This window comes from Ursus americanus, chromosome 7 (assembly GCF_024610735.1).
Source record: "Ursus americanus isolate L20-20 chromosome 7, mUrsAme1.1.p, whole genome shotgun sequence".
In the NCBI taxonomy this organism is placed as follows: Eukaryota; Metazoa; Chordata; class Mammalia; order Carnivora; family Ursidae; genus Ursus; species Ursus americanus.
This window is the reverse complement of record NC_142133.1, coordinates 65912229-65926582: the sequence shown is the minus strand read 5'-3', so window position 1 is coordinate 65926582 and position 14354 is coordinate 65912229. Positions and strand designations below refer to the sequence as shown.

General features: G+C 47.8%; 1 protein-coding gene and 1 long non-coding RNA gene across 4 annotated transcripts in view; one reads left to right on the top strand and one right to left on the bottom strand.

Moving 5' to 3' along the window:
* Positions 1 to 14354, top strand: part of DRC1 (dynein regulatory complex subunit 1) — a 37480-nt gene that overhangs the window by 17013 nt on the left and 6113 nt on the right. For 2 of the 3 annotated variants that reach the window (XM_087863795.1, XM_045809243.2), the window contains exons 8-11: positions 5737 to 5876; positions 9335 to 9469; positions 9746 to 9978; positions 13214 to 13326. In XM_087863795.1, the coding sequence (XP_087719921.1) occupies positions 5737 to 5876; positions 9335 to 9469; positions 9746 to 9978; positions 13214 to 13326 (621 nt within the window). The remainder of the gene's footprint in view (positions 1 to 5736; positions 5877 to 9334; positions 9470 to 9745; positions 9979 to 13213; positions 13327 to 14354) is intronic. The other variant, XM_087863796.1, reaches the window with a different exon arrangement.
* Positions 3692 to 13890, bottom strand: LOC148109719 (uncharacterized). Its single transcript, XR_015725312.1, has 3 exons — positions 13651 to 13890; positions 13258 to 13570; positions 3692 to 5814 (listed from the first exon to the last, which is right to left on the bottom strand). It is a non-coding gene; the product is annotated as an uncharacterized LOC148109719 (long non-coding RNA).

Here is a 14354-nt window from a genome sequence, read left to right as displayed (position 1 = left end):
GTGGAAGGAGGTTAGATTTTCTGGTTTGTGAAGTTCTTTCCAAGCCTAGGATTCTGTGCTTCAAAGTTTAGTTAAGAAAAAGCTCATCTCTAATTACATTTAGGTGTAATGTAATTATCTCTTAATATTCCAGCATGGTCTAGTCACTTTAGTTTCTGTCTAGAAAAACTTGTTAGACTAAGGCTTTTCCATATAGCCTGTGATAAAATTTCAGGACCTACTACTCTTGTGGCTTTATGTAACAAGGTTGAATCAAAGCCCCTCCAGACTACAATTTTTTTTTAAAGATTTTATTTATTTGATAGAGAGACACAGCCAGTGAGAGAGGGAACACAAGCACGGGGAGTGGGAGAGGAAGAAGCAGGCTCCTAGCAGAGGAGCCTGATGTGGGGCTCGATCCCAGAACGCCGGGATCACGCCCTGAGCCGAAGGCAGACGCTTAACGACTGCACCACCCAGGCGCCCCCAGACTACAAATATTCTTACCAGTCTTAAGAATTTTCCTGGGCCTTTCTCATATTACTGTCATGGAAATGAGAGTCACTGACAAAGAACAGTGGAAATCTGTGAGAGCAGTGCTGCATACGTGGGCTGTACACATGACACTTTTAATGAAAATGGCTATTGTTAAGCTTTCTTTAGTCATTTTGGTTTATAATAATTTATGGGACAAAACTACACACCACTGGCCTCCAACAGTGAAATAATGGAAACCCATGTTCTTTTATTTGTTTTGTTTTTCCTTTTGTGTTAAGAGTACGTAACACAAGATCTACTCTCTTTACACATTTTCAAATACACAATAACAGCATTGTTACTCAAAGACCTTCTGTTGTACCGTTAGAGCCCCAGAATTTATTCATCCCACATAACTGAAACTTTGTGCCCTCTGACCAACACCTCCCCCTTTCCCCTCCCCCAGTTTGACTGTTTTAGATCCCACATACCATGCAGAATCTGTCTTTCTGTGTCTGGCTTATTTCACTTACTAGTACAAGGTCCTCCCTGTCCATCCATGTTGTTGCAAATGGGAGGTTGTCCTTTTTTAAGGCTGAGGAAGATTTCATGCTATGCCTGTACCACATTTTCTTTCTCCAGTAGTCCATCGATGGACATTTAGGTTGTTTCTATCTCTTGACTGTTGTGAATATGCCGCAGTGAACACGGGAGTGCAGACATTTCTTCAAGATCCAGGTCTCAAAGCTTTTGGATCTATATCCAGAAGTGGGATTATTAGATCAAACCGTAGTTCTATTTTTTATCTTTTGAGGAAACTCCGTATTGTTTCCAGAGTGGTTACACCAGTTTGCATTCCCACCAACGGTGCACGGGGTTTCCTTTTCTGTACCCTTGCCAGCACTTGTCGTCATTGGTTTTTTGACAATAGCTCTCCTAAGAGGTGTGAAGTGATATCTCATTGTAGCTTTGATTTGCATTTCCCTGATAAGTAGTGATGTTGAGCACCTTTCATAAACTTATTGGCCATTTGTATGTCTTCTAATCGGGTAGCTTATTATTATTATTATTATTATTATTATTATTATTATTATTGCTATTGAGTTGTAGGAGTAGAACCTCACATTCTTAATCTAATCCTCAAATGCTTGAACAAAGCCAAAAAATTCTGAGACGTGGGGAGATTTTGGGGGTAGGGGGTGATGGCAGACTAGGGAGGTGAGGGACAGAGAGGCAGAGAGCCTGGGAGACCCGCGTCTCCTGGCTTCCCCTGTCCAGTTGGACAGGCCGTGAAGTGTCAGTGTGTGGGAGGCAGGCAGATGGAGATACTCAGAGCAGGAAGCGCGTGCAGTTCCTGTGCACAGCAGTTCTTCCCTGTGTTGGAATGGAAGCCAGAAGTGTACGGTACCACATTACCCTTTAACTAGGAACAGATAATCAGATCAGGGATTACCGTATTGCCGTATGTGGGGTATTTCAGTAGGTCGAACTTGATCATAATACCACTTAGGTGTACTTTCACTAGACAATAAAGTCAAATAGCATCAATTTTTGTCAAGAAGATACAGTATGCAGCTCAACATCAAATTTGCTCTTCCTAAGTAATTCATAGCACTGTATCAGTTCTAAAATATACAACTAAAATTTTTGCAAACTGCAAAAATACGAAGGATCCAATACACATCGATTTGGTTTGATGGGTAAAGTACAAGAAGTAAAAAAAGAGAATGTATACTTTCCAAGTGCTTAATGCTAGTAAGGTGACATTATTAACGAGCAAAAAGAAGCCTGTAAACATTATGCACTCGAGAAGGATTTTACCACACCCACCCACCACCCCAAAATAACACTACTAGAAACACTCAGTTCTTGATGCAGGAAGCAAACGTTTTTTACTTGAGGTCCTGCTTGTGCTTTTAAAATTGAAAAATGGTTTCGCTCAACTTCAGGGACTGTTACCTTTAATACCAGAATATTAATCACACACAAAAAATCAAATACAAGTTACTTATTTAACAAATACCGTGAACTTACATTGTGCAAAGCCCAAAGATAAACAAGCTACAATTCCTGAGAGTGGAGGAGAAGAGGCCCTGTAGGATCTCTGAGGTCAGCCCATAGGACCAGGGGAAAGGCTGCTTTAGATTTCCATTCCCCTGGGGGCAATGATGGCAGCTGGTTTTCTGGAACTTGTGGGGCAGGAGATGGTGTGGAAAGCGGCTGCGGAGAGGCTGGTACTGACGCAGGAAGAGCGGGAAGGTGTCATCAGCACCGTACCCAGAACAGTCAAGGCCTTTTGTGGCAGGTAAGATTGTAATCTTTATAAATCATTCACAAAAACCAGACATGATGTTTCGCCCTTAGTCTTGGGGGAACATAAAGTACAGCTTTGCAACAATATCTTCGGGTCATTGAAGAATAAGGGCGGACCGTTAAAAAAATCAATTACGATTTAAAAATATAAAACCACCTTCAACGTGCGACAACCAAGGGCTGTTGAGACTAAACACTGAGATAATTAACAATAGAGTCGCCGGTACCAAAATTAGCTCGAGCAGAAGGTGTTGCGAACAAACAGTGAGTCACGTCATTCATGCGCCCGCCTGCCGTGGACGCTGTTGGGTGAGGCGACAAGACCTTTAGTTCTGCGAGTTCACAGCCCTGCCGATACTCCCAAGGGCCATCGTGACTGTGGAGGTGGCAGAAGTTCTGGAGCAGAGCTGGGGTGACCGAGGGGCTGATCCCCTAGATGGGGAAAGCCCACAGTGCGTGTTCCATTGCTAGTCCTTCCACGCACCAGTCTCCTAGGAACATATTGTAGCAAAGAGCAGGAGCGGGTGCTTCCCCAGAATAAAATCCGCGAATAAATAATTAACCAGGAGTGCCAGCAAAGAAATGCAAATGAGAACCGGCAGGTGACAGAATTCCTTCGTTTGTTGTTTTGCCTATAAAATCAGCTCAGATGTGAGTTCTTTCAGGTCACAAAGAAAGAGACATGGCCTGTTTACTTCCGATTTTTGTGAACTGTGTTCAGCTCTGTGAGGTAGGAGTGGTGGTTTCGCAAAGCTAACAAAAAAAGCGAGTCAGTGATATTTTTTTCTTTTCAAGATGTATTTTGTAAGAAAACTAGAGAGTCGGTTTCCATAGTTAGTATTATCTAATAATCAGCCTTCAAGAGTGAAACTGACGTGAACACTCACGTGCTAGAGCTTGCATTTGTAACTCACCTGCTCTCACTTCCTTATAATGAAAAACCATTCTGTGGCCAAATAAGTTTGAGGAATGCCGTCTTAGTCATAGGGGCTTCTTGCAAGGCTACGAGAAAAAGGAGGTCCCTGGATGTCATCAGAGCAAATACCAGGCACTCAGGGTCTCAGCCACTCACTGTCATTCACGCTCCTTCTCTGTCCGTGTTCATGCCTTCTCAGATTATCTCCATCCAACAAGGAGCTTTTCTACTGGACTTTGTACTGAGCCACCTCCTAGGTAAGTGGCCTTCCCGATGTCCAGGGCTGGTCACATTTGAAGCAGCAAGGCTGGTTTCATTGGAGCACAGGGACATAAATCATTGTGAGATGCCTGCCCATAATGGAGATTTAGAACTCTCTGAGATAGTTAAACAGGGTACTCTTGACTAATTCTCTCGGTTATCCAGCCAGTGCCTTTGTTCTCCTCTGCATCACCTCCTGGCCAGTTACCCTCCTTGAGGGTGGGCCAGAGTGAGGAGGGGACGCTGCCTGGACTCACCCCCTAAGCTGATTCCTTGGCAAGGCTCTGTAGCCGATTGGAAGGAGACTGGGGAGGAGGCTTGAAAGAGGGCCACATGTCACAGGTCCCTGCTTGTCAAGCTCTGATTACACTTAATTGCAGCCTCTGTTCCAGCATTTCCACTCAGGAAAGGCCAGAGCAAGCTTGCCTCTGTTTGCCCTGCCTCTAGCTTTGGCCTGCTCTTGAAATTTTTTTTTTAACCAACTGTCAGAGTGACCTTTTTTCCTTCTCCCTTTCCCTTTCTTTCTCCCTTTCCCTTTCTTTCTTTCGATTTATTTATTTACTTTAGAGAGAGAGAGCATGAGCGGGAGGGGCAGAGGCAGAGGCAGAGAGAATGCCGAGCAGACTCCGCGCTGAGCGCAGAGCCTGACATGGGGCTCGATCTCATGACCCTGAGATCACGACCTGAGCTGAAACCCAAGAGTCGGACGCTGAACGGACTGCGCCACCCAGGCTTCCCGAGAGTGCTCTTTCTCTTCTGCCCTGCTGCTCTGTCAGCCTCTTTTCTGACCATTCCCTGCCTCACACCTCACACCCTACACTGCTTGTGGTATTCCCGAAGCACCTCAGTCCCCTTGCCTCCCTGGAGCTCTGTCCTCTGAGGAGTCCACCCGAGTGACTCCTGTTCATTTTCCAGGTCTCAGTTAGACATGCTGGTGCCACCTGTTCCGGAACGCCTGCCTGGCCTTCAAGGCCACGGAGACTCTCATGCTACCCTGCGCCTACCCCTCTCTTCTTGTCACCAGTGCTTGTCGATCTGTCCCTCCCCTAGATAGGGCAAGACTGTGCCTTTTTCACCAGTGTTTTCTCAGCAGCACCTGGAAAAGTGTCAACATGTATCAGGCCCTCAAGTAAATATTTGCTGAATGAATGAATTCAGGTAATGGAAATGTAGAAAGAAAGGATAGCCATGTCTAGCCTCCTTTAAAATGAACACCATCTGTTAAACACTAACACTGCCAATTGGAGATCAAAGTGGGGACACTTCTGTGGCAATATGAACTTGTGTGGTGTTTCTGGTGGGGCGACGTGTAGCTCCAGAGGGTCTGGTGCGGAGCACCGGAGGGGGCAGACTGGAACACTCCAAATGTCATCTCTGTCAGGCTTTAGGGACGTAGGCTTTAAGCTTGTGGTCGAATGATGGATATATTTTTTAAAGATTTTATTTATTTATTTGAGAGAGATAGAGGGAGAGCACAGAGGGAGAGGGAGAAGCGGACTCCCCACTGAGCAGGGAGCCCGATGCGGGACTTGATCCCAGGACTCTGGGATCATGACCTGAGCTGAAGGCAGACGCTTAACCAACGGAGCCACCCAGGCGCCCGTATGATGGATATTTTTTTCTGGTTGGCCTTTCATTTGCCTCTAATGATGGATTTTCTGAGAAGTCAGGTGGAGGCACTCGTCCCTCCGGCCGCTCTGACTTGGCTCCGGAACGGAGAACCAGGGCCCTCAGCACACCACTGATACCAGGGCCAGTGAGTGTTGTTTTTTTTCAAACTTTAACTCTAGGTTCTTGAACAACAGCTTCAGCAGATGAAGGCAACGTACCAGCTCAACCAGGAGAAGCTGGAGTACAACTGCCAGGTGCTGAAGAAGAGGGACGAAGAGAGCACAGTGATTAAATCCCAGCAGAAGAGGAAGATCAACCGGTAAGCGAGCAGAACAGTGGCCCTTCCGTGCCGAACACGGGGATGGGACGGCTCTTCCCTCTGGACGAGGCAAGCCGTTCACAGTATAACCAAGTCTTACTAAAAGAGGTTGTTTTTTTTTTTTTTAAGATAATACTTTCAACTGCCCCCCCACCTCCCCCGTGCAAGAATGCACAGCAAAAAGTCCGTCTCCCACCCCCCATTTTGTGTGGTTCCTCTTTCCCACCTCTGTGATAGTTGTTCATTTCTTTTGTTCCTTCCAGAATTTCTTTAACTGCACACGAGCAAACACAGATAAATACTCTCACCACCCCCTCTGTGTTTACACCAAACGATAGCCTTCTATTCACACTGTTCTGTGTCTCGAATGTTCCCATATCAGTTCATTAGAGCTTTCACATGATTGAATGTCCCTGTGGATGGACATTCAGATTCCTTCTAATCTTCTGCTATTGCGAATGATACCAGCGTAGTGCTCTTGCCAGCTCTCCCTTGCACACGTGCGGAGCTGTCTGTAGAATAGATTCTCCGCTTGTTATTAAGCAGTACTGTACATTTTAGAGAAGCAGGAAGTATCACAAGCGAAAGTAAGATAAAAACATAAAAACAGGGGCGCCTGGGTGGCTCAGTCAGTGAAGCGTCTGCCTTCGGCTCAGGTCACGATCCCAGGGTCCTGGGATGGAGCCCCACATTGGGCTCCCTGCTCGGTGGGGAGTCTGCTTCTCCCTCTGCCTTTGCTGCTGCCCTGCCCCCATCAAATAAATAAATAAATAAAATCCTTAAAAAACGCCATAAAACACCATATCTACCACCAGAGATCAAGTGTGTAGTGTGTCTCATTCTAGATCTCTCCTTTCTCTCCTCCCTCTCTCCATCCATCTACAACAGCCATAAATCCGTACAGTCTGTGAGAAGGAGTTCTCTGGGAGGGCTTCCTGAGGAAGTGACCTAGTGAAGGGGGGAGGGATGTGAATTGGTAAAAAGGTAGATGGTGCCAGGGCCAGGAATGAAGGGCAGGTCCGAAGGCAAGGAAGTACGAAGCCAGAAGTTCCACGTTTGATGAAAGGGGCTGCACTGCGGGCGAGGGGACGTTGGTGGGACGGGGGGTGGGCAGAGGTACGTGAGGCAGACCTTGGGTTTGATCCCAAGGACAGAAAGGTGAGTGGCATCATTACGTCATGCCCACCATCCCTTCCCTGGCTCTGCCCTCTGACTTCAACCAGGTACAGTTTCCCTTAACCTGGAAAACCCTTCACCTGACACTGCTGCTCCTGCGTGAGGCTAACTCTTTCTCTTCTTGCTTGCCTGGCCATTTTCCTCTCACCACCAGCCCCGCCCCTCACCTCCAACACTCATAACTTGACCCCTGACCCCAGAATTGGACAACCACTTCCCTCTGTAGGTAACCAATGATGTCCTTCTAGCCAGGCAACACGGTTCTTCCTCAGGGCTCATCCTAGTGTTACTGGCACCGAATCTCAGAATTTTTCTCCTTTGGCTTTTCTGACTCTAAAATATTTGCTCTTCTTTCTCAGTGTATTTCCTTTCATGGTTCTGCTTTCTCTTGCGTGATTAGATATTCTAGAAAGCAACTTATCCCTTTGCTTTATATTTGTATTCCATCCATCCTCTACACGAGTCTCATGGCTTTGAATATGACCTCTTTTTTAAAAAAATATTTTATTTATTTATTTGAGAGAGAGAGCATGAGTAGGGGGGCAGAGGGAGCGGGAGAAGGAGAAGCAGACTCCCCACTGAGCAGCGAGCCCAACGTGGGGCTCAACTCCAGGACCCCGGGATCGTGACCTGAGCCGAAGGCAGACGCTTCACTGACTGAGCCACCCAGGCGCCCCTGAATATGACCTCTTTCTCGAGGACTCCCAGCTACATATCCCTAATCCCACCCTCACCTCGTCACTTTATCTGGGACTGCCAAAAGACATTTCAGCTGGGAGAGTCGCTGTCACTGCCAGGACACAGGTTTTGAAACCCGGCTTGCCTACCCTCCCAGTTTTCCCATCCTCCATCTGCGTCCCCTCCATCTCTAGCTTCCAGCCCGTCACGACGGATGGGACGTGTTGTTGAGCCTCCCCTTGCAGCCACCCCATCCCGTCTCCTTCCTGTCTCGTGACCTTGCCCAGACCTGCAGCAGGCACCTGGAGGTGGTTTTTGTTTTATTAGCTCCTATGGCTAGATGACACATAGAAACCCCTTTACTAAGGGGCGTTGGGAAAAGTACTTTGGGATGGCTACTTAATAAATTTTTGTTTCTTAATAAAGTTTTTTACACCTATATGTGGAAAGTCTCCTAAAATGCTATAGTTAAGAAAATGAATTAGATATTGCTTTTTATCAGAGCCTAAGTTAAATGATTTTTGCATTTTATTGAGGCTGAAAACGTGAAGGCTGGATGTTTGTGTGTTTAGGGGACCCTATGCTTATTTCAGAATAATGCTTAAGAGGGACAATTTTATCTTTAGAGTTTTTAAACTGAAAATGCGTAGGCCTTCAGACTCTTGTCTTCCTGTGTAAATGAGGCACTGACATAAGACACCTCTTCACGGGTTTGAAGTCTGACGTCTGGTCCTGGGTCTAAAAGCCGTGCCTGCCGTGCATAATTCATGAGACAAGTTTCCATGCCCAGAGCTCCCAGAGCAGTGAGATGTGGAGCTGTGACATGCCTGGACTTGCAGGGCCATTGGCCGGGCTATCATAGCCCGTCACTGTGCTGGAACCTTCGGCCACTCCCCTTGAGGGTAAGTTCCATGCCTCAGCTCTGGGCTCCCCGGCATCCTGGGTAAAGTGCCCGCCACGGCGCTTTCACGCTCCACCGTGACGAGTGTGTCTTTGCCTCTGGGTCGGCTGATAGTGCCCTCCGTTGGAACGTATCCTTGTATTCATCGCTGTATTCAAACATACCCCTGGCAAGAGACCTTCCATGTTCGATGAATGAGCGAGTGAATGAATGAACTGTCGGACTCGTGAGCAGTGTCAGCTCTCTGAGGATGGAGGGCTCATATTTTGTAGACTTATGGTGTGAAGTTTTCATTTTTCCCTTCCTATTTTCCTTGTTTTAGACGGGAAATGAACATTCAAATCATGGCAGTGAAGTAGTTGAGATACGCCCTTGAAGGATGTGAGGTGGCTGTCCCTAGAGACACGCTCACAGGTGGCCTGTTGGGGGAGGGTTCCGTCACACTCCGAGTAGGAGACTGCCCCTCAGGGGTCAGGGTTTCTGGACCGTCGTGAGTTTAGTCCCGGATGACCCCCTTGCCTCCTGCGGCCGGCCTTCCCTTGCTCGCAGCCGGTGCAGCCGGGTTTGGGAATGAACGGGAAGGTTCTCTGCGTCTGCACCGCGCTGACCCTGGGTTCTGTAAGGCTGTGTGAAGTCCCGGGGAGGAGCACACACCACAGCTTCTGTTTGGCTGCAGACGAACCCGGTCCCCTCTGCTCCGCAGCCTGCACGATACCCTGAACAACCTGCGATCCAAGTACGCCCAACAGATCAGGCAGTTTCAGGAGGAGAACCAGTCGCTGACCTCCGACTACAAACGCCTCGTGATGCAGTTCAAGGAGCTACAGAAAGCCATGAGGTATCTTAGGGACCCACGTCCCAAGGCACGTGCCCTAGATAGAGGTGGGCCCAGGCACGCGGAGTCCTTTGTGCTGTCTTCCCCGTCCCTCTACTCGCATGTCACCTGCCTTTTCTTGAGAGGTGTGGGGATGGCCTCCAGTCTGTCACAGGTGAGGGCCGGTGACCCAGGCCCAGGACGCAGCACAGCTCCACGTCAGTGCTCGCCCTCCTGCTCACGGGGGGACCCAGGCCAGGCCCCGGGGTCCGCTCCATGCTGAGCAACGCTCCTCCGCAGGCATTTTGCTGTTGTTGATGACAAGCAGTTTCGGGAGATTTGGCTGATGAATGAAGAGGAGGCAAAGGATCTGATGAGCAGGGCCCTTGATGTCGACAGGATCATTCATACCCATCACCTGGGGCTCCCCTGGACGGCACCTGAGTTCTGGTTCCTGAGGAACGTGGGACCCCTCTCTCAGCAGCCACAGAAGTCTGCCACACAGATATTAGAAGAGGTGCTGATGCAAGCAGGTGACTGGAATGGCGTCCCAGAGTCCGAGAGCCCTAGAGCTTGGGGGCCTGTCAGGCCATCAGGTCAACCATTCGTTTCAAAGATGAGCGAACTGAAGTCCAGAGAAGGGGGAGGAGTTCTCATAGCTGGAAGGTCTATAGTCGTGGCTTTTAAGTCTCTAATTTAATTTATAGCTTTACCCTCTTCCCTGTATTATAATCTGGTAGCTCGATCTGGAAGCTTGATCACATTCAGGCTCGGTCAGGTTTTGCTGAGTACCCAGTTGTCTACCTCCATTGGGATAAACCAGTGGCAGGTTGTCTCTCTCTTTGGGAGGCTACAACCAGTGGTAGTCATTGTCTAAGATCCATTAATTGCCTTCAGGGTTGCAAAAAGGCAATATTCTAAATTCTATCATACGTCTTCATTTATTAGCTGGGACACTTCTGAAAATAGAATCTTCCCCTCATCAGCTATTTGTTACCCTGAGACACAGTTCATAGAGGAAAAGCAGGATGCTGTTCTTTCTCTCTTTACTAGTTTTCAAAATAAATGGGCTGGGTCTCTAGCATCTTCCAAAGGTGACCAGTAACGTTTCATAAATTAATATCCCTGGCCACCTGGATGGTGCAGTTGGTTAAACGTCTGACTCTTGGTTTCGGCTCAGGCTGTGATCTCAGTGTTGTGAGATCCAGCTCTACATGGGGCTCTCTGCTCAGCGCGGAGTCTGCTTGAGTTTCTCTCTCTCCCTCCTCCCTGCCCCTCCCGCCTGCGTGCGCACGTGCACGCATTCTGTCTCTCTCAAATAAATAAATAAATCTTAAAAAAAAAATCATTATGAACACACTTGGATTTAAACAAATTTGGTGTGTTTCAGTTTACCGCACTTATCACGCTTATTGATGCTCACATTGTCCCATCTTTGGCCCATGGGAGTCTCTTCATGTTGGCTTCTGGGTCCTTTTGACACAACCTCAGTAGTAGTCGATAGCTTCCTGACTTTCCAGAATGACCAGATTGCCAGTCTCACATTATGTGTTTCCTGCTTCAAGTCTGTAATCGGCCATTTCTCAAGGTCGAGGAGACCTGATCCTTTTAAATAGGGAATGGTATTCTGAAACCACAGTCTGGGAGCTGGAGTGCTCATTGCTTGGGATGGGTCAATTGTGGATGAACATAGGGTGTGGAATTACATTTTCACCATAAAATAAATCTTGTATTCCTCCTAACATTTCGTAATAATCAGGATGCCAGAATTTTTACTTAACTTTATCAAAGTATATCTCCTTTCTCCTCACTTGAAAATCTTGGTGCACAGTGACTCCAGAATAATCACTCATTGCTTTTCCCACAACCACAGAACAGTTGCAGAATAAAATATCAACCTACTCCTAAAGAATGATTACTAAAAATTGTTTAAACTTCCTTGAAGTTCTTTTTACTCCTAGGACACATTCCACTAGGAATGTACAGACAAACTGCTGTCTTTTATTTTTTACTTATTTTAAATTTTATTTTATTATTATTATTTTTTAAAGATTTTTGTTTATGTATTTGAGAGCGAGAGAGCTGGGGGAGGAGCAGAGGGAGAGAGGGAGAAGCAGGCTCTCCGCTCAGTACGGAGACCACTCAGGCCGATCCTAGGACTCTGGAATCATGACCTGAGCTAAAGGCAGACGCTTAACTGACCGAACCCCCAAGGTGCCCCGATTGGTGTCTTTTAAAGTCACTTAGAGGGGCGCCTGGGTGGCACAGCAGTTAAGCGTCTGCCTTCGGCTCAGGGCGTGATCCCGGCGTTCTGGGATCGAGCCCCACATCAGGCTCCTCCACTGTGAGCCTGCTTCTTCCTCTCCCACTCCCCCTGCTTGTGTTCCCTCTCTCGCTGGCTGTCTCTATCTCTGTCGAATAAATAAATAAAATCTTTAAAAAAAAAATAAAGTCACTTAGAATAGTTTCTATTTGGTTATGTCACCAACCGAATACATACTTAGGTCTTTTTGTTTTGTTTTACTTTTGATTGTTAGGGATTGCTTTTTACAATTTAATTTTGTTTCATAGTTATATAGTTACATGCTTCCAAAGTCGAATGTACAAAGCAAGGTATACTGGAGGAAGTATAGGATAAGAATCCTCTCCACTCTATTTTGTCCCTCTTCCTGTAGGCAACTATCTAAAAATGTATGGTTTATCTTTCAATTGCTTTTAAAAACAAATGTGTATATATATTTGTTTATATTTATATAGACCCACTTTTTAAATGAGAGCATATGCTTTTCTCCATCTTGCTTTTTTCACTTACAAAGTCTCCTGAAGCTGAGTCTGTAATAGTAAGAAGACACATTCCTCATGCTGTTTTTATTTGGTATTCCGTTGTGTGGCCGAGCTATAACTTCAGATAGTGTTCTGTTGGTGGCCACTTGGGATTTTTTTCAGGTTTTTGTTTGTTTGTTTTTGTTGTTACAAACATTGCTGCAATAAATCACTCTGTGCATTTGTGTCTGCATATTTTTCCCGGTGAATTGTTAGGACAGATTCTTAAAAGTAGGACTCCTGGGTCAAAGGGTCAATGCCTCATAGTTTTGCTGGATATTGCCCCATACGGATGGGACCATTTTGCGTTTCCACCAGCAACATGGTATCTTGTACTTTTCAAAAAATATCTTCATTTACATGATCTCGTTTTCTCTTTCGAACCACTAGTAAAACCTGGTAGGACAGTGATTTCTTAGGACTATTTTCAGATGAGGAATATATAGGACAAAACATTTTTAAATTTCTCATTTTAAGTAAGAAAATGTTTGGCTCTTGCTATGAGCTACCTGTTCCTGCCGAGAACTGAGGCCACCCCTTGGACCAGGGTTTAGTTGGCTGCTTCTGATCTGCTGCTGGTTTAGAATCCACTGAGCAGATGTGCTAGATTGTTCTCTCAAGTGAGAATAAATAGGTTCCTACTGTCCCTTCCACTTCCTGGTCGTGGCCGGATTTGGAGTAGGATGTTGGCAGGGAGATGAAATTAAGAACAGCGAAGATTGTAGAATGGCAGAATTCTCCCGCTAGTCTCGTATCCAACACCGCCCACCCAACCCGTTTTTGCCACATACTAGGATTTCTTCAGCGAAGGAGACTTCATGGGGCCTAAAGAGGCTTTTTAACAAGTAAACGTTCTCGGGAAAGCCATTTGTTGCTTAAAATCAACAAAGCCAAGCGAAGATCTCCTTTGTCTCTCCCACTCTCTTCTCTCTGCCCCGTCTGCAGAAGAGGAGGGGATGGAGGAGACCGCCTCGGAAGCAGAGTCTTACCTTGACCTGCCGAAGCAGATTTCCACGAAAACTACCAGAAAGATCCTGATGCTGCTGTGTGACGAGTCGGTGAGGCCGGCTGCGTGGGGCTGCGCCGAGGGACTGCTGGCCGCTGGCTCTGCCCGCTCCCTGCCCTCGCTTCTCGCCTGCTGCTGCTGCCCAGGCCGGCCGGCCAGACGCGGCCCGGGAAGCAGGAGGGCGCAAGCAGTGTCCTTCACGGAGAGGCCCGGCCTTAGGGCTGCCCCCCGCTGGCACATGGGTCCTCCCTTAGTGGGTCAGCGAGGTGTGGGCCAAGTTGGCCCAGGGGCTCCTGCTAATTAAAAAAAAAGAAAAAAAGAAAAAAAAGCTGATTCTGCAAGAGAAAGGGCTCCAGTCTCACGTCTGTGAACCCACCTGCCGAGTGGTGTGGCCGCAGCTGACGTGGCCTTCCTCTGGGAGCTCAGAGTGATCACTCGGGGTGTGTTAGGCTTTGGAGATCCGTCCTGTCTCAGCAATACGCACTGGATTTCGTGTCCAGCGTTTGGCGCTGGCTCAGCTAGGAGTCGAGGCGTTCCGGGAACACGACTGGTGCATGAGCCTGCATTTCTGAGATGAGTGAGAGAGGCGCAGCCAGGACTGGCAGCCTCCCATCACCTTGGGACAGTTTTCTTTGGCCAAGAGCTGGCTCTTGGCCCTGAGGGCGGCTCCTGCTGAAAGAGACAGCAGGCGGGTACTCCTCTCTCTGCAGGCTTGCCGCCAGTGGCCACCTCTCCGGCCAGCTCAGAGTGGGTGCCAGGCTCGCAGTCTCCCCAGCCGCCCCCCACTTCATGTGCACGGTGATGCGATCGGGTGTGTCCCCCGCCTGCCATGACTCCCTCTCCTCCCGCTCACTGCCTGCGGCCCTGGTCTACGGATATTGGAGGGCTAGCCTCTGAGCGAAGTGACACTGGGCGGGCAGGAATCTGTGACTGGACGGGTCTGGGCTGCTCTGGGGAACTTAGCTGTTTGCCCAGGGGCGTGTGGGTGAGGCGAGCCTGCACCCTTCTGAGGTGGGGGAGTGAAATCCATGATGCGTGTTGGCTTTGTTCCCCGGGAAGGGCTCTCAGGCATCCCAGGAA